This window comes from Montipora capricornis, chromosome 3 (assembly GCF_036669925.1).
Source record: "Montipora capricornis isolate CH-2021 chromosome 3, ASM3666992v2, whole genome shotgun sequence".
NCBI classification, from domain to species: domain Eukaryota; kingdom Metazoa; phylum Cnidaria; class Anthozoa; order Scleractinia; family Acroporidae; genus Montipora; species Montipora capricornis.
The window spans coordinates 12,888,082-12,895,581 of record NC_090885.1 but is presented as its reverse complement, the minus strand read 5'-3'; the positions used below and the strand labels follow the sequence as shown (position 1 = coordinate 12,895,581).

The window sequence follows — 7,500 nt, the reverse complement described above, 5'->3', positions numbered from 1 at the left end:
ACAAGCCATCAATCAACAAAAGCTTGTCAGGAGATTCCGATATTTAGAATAATTTCTCATGGCGTCCATTTACACAACATACAGAATATCGAAAACGCCTGAGACAATTTCGTTGATTGATGGCTTGTGAATAACAACACTGTGAAGTCATTTTGCTCGTGAAGCGGCATCCAATACTCGATAAATTAATTAGAAGAACTCTCGGTGGTGTCACGTCTTACCGGCTCCTGACAATAAAAGGAAAACTCGGTTACACTATATCTGTTGGCGTAAACTTCGTTTATTAAGACGAAAATCTAAATCAGTATGCAAGGCTGGTTTTACGGCTGTGAGGATATATAGTGTTTGTTTGACCAATTTTCGTCAGGCACGGCCTGACTTCTTCAGGGAGTTAAATCATAACTCGTACATAACTCCCTGAAGAAGTCGGGCCGTACCCGACGAAATATTGGTCAAACAAAAACTATATATCCTCACAGCCGCACAATCAGTCTTGCATAATTATTTTGTTTTTAGTCTAAATATTATTTGCTGGTCAGATCTCCCAAGATCCGGCACTTGTACTTTGGTCAGCTGGCCCTTGCATACAAAAACTGTCCACATTTATTAAGCTTTCCTCTGATGTATAGTTTGCTATGATTTTATTGAAACGCAAGTACGAACTTTTTCCGGAAGGACACCCGTGAAGGTGGGATGTGACCCAGGGATTTCATGTGTCTATTGGCAGGAATTTTGATATTGAAACAGTCCGGGTTTTGTCGATCCGATCCGATCCGATCCGATCCGATCCGATCCGATCCGATCCGATCCGGTCCGGTCCGGTCCGGTCCGATCCGATCCGATCCGGGTTTTGCCAACGGCCAAATAAAAGCTTGGGGGAGACGGAACAAGGGGAGAAAAGATTTCTTCTTTCTGAATTTCCTGCTCATTCTTGACGTGAAGTTTGCATGCGTTAAATCAAAGACACTGGCACAAAATGTCAAGATACACATGCGATCAATTGCTAATTATCATTTCGTGACTTGTTCACTACAAGGATCTTGCGTGCATCGTGCTCAGCTCGGTTGCCAGTTTAGGCAAAGTGAGAGAAGTGAACCGAAGTAGAACAACCCGTTCATAGAGCGATGTTTCTGCTTGTATTTTGGGTTGAAGAAGAGCAATTTAGTGTGGTTGAGGCGAAGGATTTTGTACAAGACAAATCCAATGGGAAGCTCAAGGAGAGTATGACTAATGCCCGTTAAAATAAAGGGAAAGGAGAGGCAGAAAGATTAAAGATGTCTATGCATGCCGAGATTATAAATCCCTTTCAGGTAAGTGAGTCATTTCTTTAAGACTTACTTCTTATGCAGGCACAGTGTATTTTACAATCCCAAATGACTTCAAATTGAAGAGGTACTACGCTAAGGAGGGCTGAAAATTAACCGTTAAAACTTTTGAATTTCCCCCCAAAAGTGCTATTTATGTTATACTAATTGCCTTCGAAGACATACGTCAATTGAAAAATGAGTCACCTTTTCGTGTGCCAGCAAAATATGTAAGTTACAAGTTCCGAATCCTACGTACCATTTGTGGGGTTATTTGACGAAACCTATTTTAAAGGAAAGGAGTCATATTTGATCTTATGAGTGATAGTTTTGTCCTAACGAAAGCGTGATCTATTCCAAAATCACGTCTGCGGTTTTTGTGCCGGCCAACCCAACAAATTATTATTCACGGAAATCCTTCCCTTTCATGAAGGTGGAACTGCAAAATCGTAGCCGATTAGTGTATTTTACTGCCGCATTTAATGTACCCATTAAAAAAGCGAAGAACATTCCAAACGGAAGAGGAACCGCCAAGCGGAAACTTGAGCGCCAGTTGTCGAAAAAGGAGATCGTGGATCGTTAGTAATTTACAACATGTGATAAGGCAACTGTGAATTCTGAAATATTATTCTCTTGAAGTACTCCTCCAGCGATCCTGCTGCAGCATAAAAGGCCTCTGAAGGATGGAAAAAATTTATTGAGAGTGAAGGCGCATTCGTGTGCACTTGCCGACATTGTATACGCCAGCATAACGACATCGCATGCACAACTTGGATATCGATATTTTTTTCCTTCAACTGAGAAGTTGCTAAATATTATTACGTTCCTAGTTTGTTGAAAGGGTTTGTTCTTAACATTGGACGCATAAAAAGATCAACACAATGAATTTTTGTCCATTTTTCCCTTTGCGTGACGTCGCGTTCTATTTTCGAAGAGAACCAGGCTAAAATGAAGACACATATTAACAAAATAACTTTGGCTGAAAATTATTTCATTACTTGTATTTTCTACGTCAATACTATTATTTGAGCGAATGCTAAGCTTATTATTACGGAAAAATAAATGGCAGTAACCTATAAAATAAATGGCAGTAACCTATAAAATGGCGAGGTCGCGGGTTCAAATCCCGTTGAAGTCCTGTAAAATTTTCAGGCTTCTCGACGCAATAGAAATTTGCGCTCATCACTGCGAGGTAACATGGTTTCATTTGATATAAATAGTTCCTCATTACCTGTTTGATCGCCCGTGACATTTTGCCGCGGGAGAAAAGCGAAAAGTTCTCAGTGCTTTTCTGTACCACTGTCCGAATGCGTAACGCTGCAAATGCGCCCCAAACATTCCCTGAATTTTTGAAGATCATTTGCAGTGATTTTGCAGCGCCGATTGCGAAATTCGGCAAGGCTGCAAAAACGCTGTTAACCGCTGCAACGCGGCTTCTGTGCGCTGCTTTTGCAGCCAAAATTTGTGACTGCTGCAGCCAGCCTTTTGACAGCTCTTTTGAAGCGCTGTTTAAAGCCATTCTGCAGCGCTGCAACAGCGCTTCTCTTTTCGTACGGGGCGCGCCATGCATGCAGACAGATACCAGTGACACATTGATGCACCTTTTCCAATAATTATTATTATTTAGTCTGTCACTCATGCAAGGGTTTTCTCAAAGATAAGCAATACTGCTCATGCCAAGAGGACAGCCAGGACTTGAATGAGATACAGGTGACCATTTTATCTCTAAGGTTTTGAACTTTCCCTCTGACAAATTCACTAATACAGGCATGGTTTACTATATTTTTTTTAGTCTCAAGTAGTCATTGTGGCCATGTCTGATACAGAAACATTTCATGTGGAACACTGCGTGAGTAACAAAGCAAGGGTGTATAGTGGAAGTTAACTTACAGGGGAAAAAATCAATGCCACACCTTTTCAACTTGCTGAAGGCCTTTGATCATAAAGCTGTACTGTCTAAATGTAGAATGAAGGTATTTGGATGGCAAGCAAAAACAAACCAAGAGAGGAACTTCTTGTTTCAGGGCCATTCTCTGTGCATACAGCAATGCCCAGTTGTCTGCAGTGAATGAGCAAGTACAACTAAATTTGATTATGAAAGGCAGGCTTTGTAAAAGTTTACCAAATGCAATTATGATATAACTGTGATCTGTTATAATTAACAACTATTCACCTCAGTGTCAGTAGCTTAAGGACGTTCGCGCCAAAATCTTCCTACGGTGAGATTTTCTTCATTTCTCGCCTAGAGTTAGGTCATAAAGTACTTACTCCAAAAATTAAAAAAAAAATGGGGGTCACCGACTTTGTTTCGGAGAAAATGGCAGTGGAAAAATGCCTTAATTTCGAAAAATCGGTCAGAATAGCGAGATGTAGGCTCATCTGCTCATCCATCGAAAATCATAAAAATAAACTGTTGGAGTGAAAGTTTCCATGCATAGGTTTTTAGGAGTAAGATTTTTAGATAATTGTATGCCGCTAGGGATGTGGTAAACTGTAGAGTTCATCCTCGACGAGTGTTTTCGTAAGCTCTATCCGTTGCAACCACTACCGGAATTCGATGGCACGAGGAAAGAAAATGTTAAAAAAAGATAACTTCTTACGGTGAGAATTTTTTTATTTCATCATATTTTGTAGATAGTAAGTAAAGTAAGTGATTCATGATTTAAAAAATAGGGGTCACCGATGATCTGAACGAGTAAAATCGATGTGATTTTGCAAAGCTCATGGAAAAGTTCGTTTGTCACGCTTTTGCGTGACCTGTCGGGCAAGGACTGGAACCCAAGAGAGGATCGATCGTTGAAGAGATGATAGGTTTTTACCGAAAAAAAAAACCTTTTTCGAACATAGCAACGACGTTTTAAGCAGGGGTCATCTTCGTTTGGTTGGTGTTTTGTATAATATCTCCCCATTGCCGTCATGCTCATCCTCTGGAGTGTGTTTTTTGTGAAATTCAATCGCTGATAGTTTCCACGCAGGTCCGCACTATTCAAGCGGACGAGGACGAAAATACTCCTCAATTTTCACGAAAGTAAAGGAAAAGAACTTTAAAAACATGCATTCACTTTGAACTTAAGTTCGTAGGGTAATAAAAACATTAAAAAGAAATAGCCCCATTAAATTTACGCAACGGTTCGTCCACGACTTTTCCAAACTTTCAGCTACTAGTCTACTCGATCAGCTTCCTTTTCCAGAGCTTTTCGATCCTCCCGCTCACTTCTCTTTGAAGTTTCATGATGATTCGGAAATAAATGTGCCATTCTTTTGCCGGCCTGTAATTTTTTCCTCGGCGTTTTTGTCGCCATGCTATTTTAACTGATGCTTGAAAAATTTGTATGAAAGTCAAGTAGACTAGTGCACGACTGATAAAACCTCGCGAATATCAGTCGCGCAGTAGTCTACTTGACTTTCATAAATATTTTAAATCAATTTTGACTGATCACGATCTTCTCTGATCCAACGTTGTGCAAGACTTACCGTCCACGGTTTTTGCAAAGGCTTTAAAACCTCAACTTCACTAATGCTCAAAGTAATGCGTGACATATTACAGTCGCGTTACATGCGCAGTAACGTTGCGCACAAACAATTAGCGCGAACGTCCTTAAGTGGTGGATATTAATACTTCACGCTGAGTTGTTTTAGTGTATACTGAAACAGACTGTGAGAAAATATAGCACGAAAAGATGATTTTAACTCATTTTATTCCTGCAAAGATTACAATATTTTCAGGCGCAAATCTTGCATGAGTTGCTCAGAGGTGAATAGCCAAGGACAATCAAACTTTGAGTAGCCAATGAGGGACCGGTTGCTTGTAGCCTGGTTGGCACTAACTGTAGGTTAAGAGGTATCGAACCCTATAGGTTTCCATGGTATTTCAACACTGGTTTACTGTTACAGTAGCACAAACCATGCCCTGATTGGCCCAGAGAGCACGTTCAACGGTATCCACTGTTTTCGTATTTACATTGGACTAATAGATAATATCCCTTTGTTTTGAAGTCTTCCTTCAGAATTAGGATCCCTTTGCAGTTACACAAAATGTATATTAATAGCTTAGTTTGACCTTATATGGTAAATTATTGCACTAAGTGTTGCTAAACTAAAATTTTTTTCAAACAAACAACCTGACAACAGCCACTGATTCTTCCATTTCTTGCTATGTGCAATCGTTAATTTTTAATCAGGACCCCCTTAGGATATAAAGTTTTCCCAAAATGTGGTTAAGAGAGCCAACAAAAAATTTCAAGGCAGTCAAGTTACCCTTTGTATGTTATTTTGCAAAGGTTACCAACATTAACAACAAGGGAGTCCACATCACCCAGGGAGGGGGGGAACTCCCATATAAAAAGGGGAGGGATGCTCGTCAGAAATTTTACATGAAACCCCTAAAGGAGACCAATCTGGGCTTGGCCCAGGCTTTTTTTGACCCCTAAAAGAGACCATGTTGTAACACAGGGAAGTGAAGAATACAGTGACTTTTAATGATGGCAAAGAAATTATCATCTAATTCTTTCACCTATGTGGAGAAATATGAAAGTGTAAATATGCATACCCAGTTTAAATTTAATATTCCTTCCCTCCCAACCTAAAGGAGACCTCTACGGCTACATATGATTGCGTTTTGCCCAGACCACCCTAAGTGAGACCAAAGTCCGAAATTTACACTGCTAAGCGCGACGACGAGCATCCCTCCCATTCTTAGGTAACAAAGCCACCCCCCCCCCCCCCGCCCCCCTCGGGGACGTAACAAACAGTATGCTGTAGAAACTAACCTTGTACTCGCTGATCTCTCCACATCCAATAAGCAATTCCTTTGCAATCTTCTGAGATATCAGCACTCGAGGAAAGCAAGCGAACTCTTTTCTTGTTGAATTTAAAATCGGCCACTGAATCGCAAACTTCCAGTCGCTTACCCATGTACGATGCCATGACATCGTCGCATGTTTCAGAGACATCCTTCTTCCTTTGTTTTGTAGGAGGTTTGTTAGCCATTAGGAAATATCTCTGCCTATTGCAAACCAATTTATGGTGTGCAACACGACGAGAAAATGAAACGACAAAGACTGGCAAACGATGAATTTTGTGAAAGAAAGTGAATTACGTAATTCCCGGGACTTGCAAAACGTGAAGTGTCACATGCTGGGTGGACAACTATGTGATGGCTTGAACAAAGGAGACTTTTGTCTGATTGGCTGTTGAAAATTGTAGTATCCAGTGTTCCAACCGCGCGCTGAGATATAAACAAAGATGGCTTTCGAAGCGGTGATTTCAACCTGTGCTTCTATGATCGTTCTATGTAGCTTCTGCCAGTTGAAGGTGGTCATTTAAACTTTAAGTGACAGGGAAAGATTCTGCAAGGGGCATTTTAGTCGATGGAAAGTTTTCTTTCGTTTCGCTTTTTGCAAGCAGCCCTTTTAGTCTGCTCGGGGAAGCAACGCCTCTGAATTTGCTTCCAGTCAGCTTTAATACTTTTTAGCTTTATTTCTCCATTTAAGTGAACAACAAATGCTCAAAGTGCGAAAAGACCCGAGCAAAGGCCAGATTCCTTTGTTGGGAAGGGAGTACTATCTAACGTGGTTGCGAAATATATCCCTCGAGCTCGCAGGCTTCGATTTATCCAACTTGAATGCAGCGCTGGAAGGAAGTATGTCACTTCATTCACTTTCTTTCATTGATCGTTTAGAGTTATGAGATGTCCTCAGTCCTTTGAAAGAACATCTTATCTCAACAGATACGTCGACAGAAATTTAATACCAGCCGCTATTTTGTGTATGTGTCTGAGGCCAACCTGGTTCACTGCATTTATCTCATGTGCAAACACTCTCAAGATACACTACCTTAAAAATTTCAAGAAATTTCATTTAACGGAACCAAAACATTATTCTTTGATACATCAACTGATCATGAAGGCATGCTTGATAATATATGCTAAAATGAGTCAATAATGAAGTTCCAGTTTATTACTTTATTGGATAATTCTGTCCTTGATCTATGGTAACTCCATGAAGTCTAGCCATAGTAATTATTCATTGTTTTCATCATTTACGCTACCAGCGAGTTATTCAAAAGTGATTTTGATGTTCTTAGGAAATCTATACAATAGTGACGAATGATGTGGTCACTGCCATCACACTTGTAGGTTGTACTGAAATGAAATTTTCTGAATGAGTTCTCTTTGGGGAGGTAAAAATTTCACTAG

At 40.3% G+C, this 7,500-nt stretch overlaps 1 protein-coding gene across 1 annotated transcript in view; it reads right to left on the bottom strand.

Moving 5' to 3' along the window:
- LOC138042256 (deoxyribodipyrimidine photo-lyase-like) overlaps nucleotides 1–6,462 on the bottom strand; it is a 13,113-nt gene extending 6,651 nt beyond the window's left edge. The window contains exons 1-2 of the mRNA XM_068888081.1: nucleotides 6,074–6,462; nucleotides 3,218–3,363 (exon numbers count right to left, since the gene is read on the bottom strand). Of these exons, the coding sequence (XP_068744182.1) occupies nucleotides 3,218–3,363; nucleotides 6,074–6,293 (366 nt within the window). The 5' untranslated portion in view covers nucleotides 6,294–6,462. The remainder of the gene's footprint in view (nucleotides 1–3,217; nucleotides 3,364–6,073) is intronic.
- Between the last annotated feature and the right edge of the window lie 1,038 nt (nucleotides 6,463–7,500).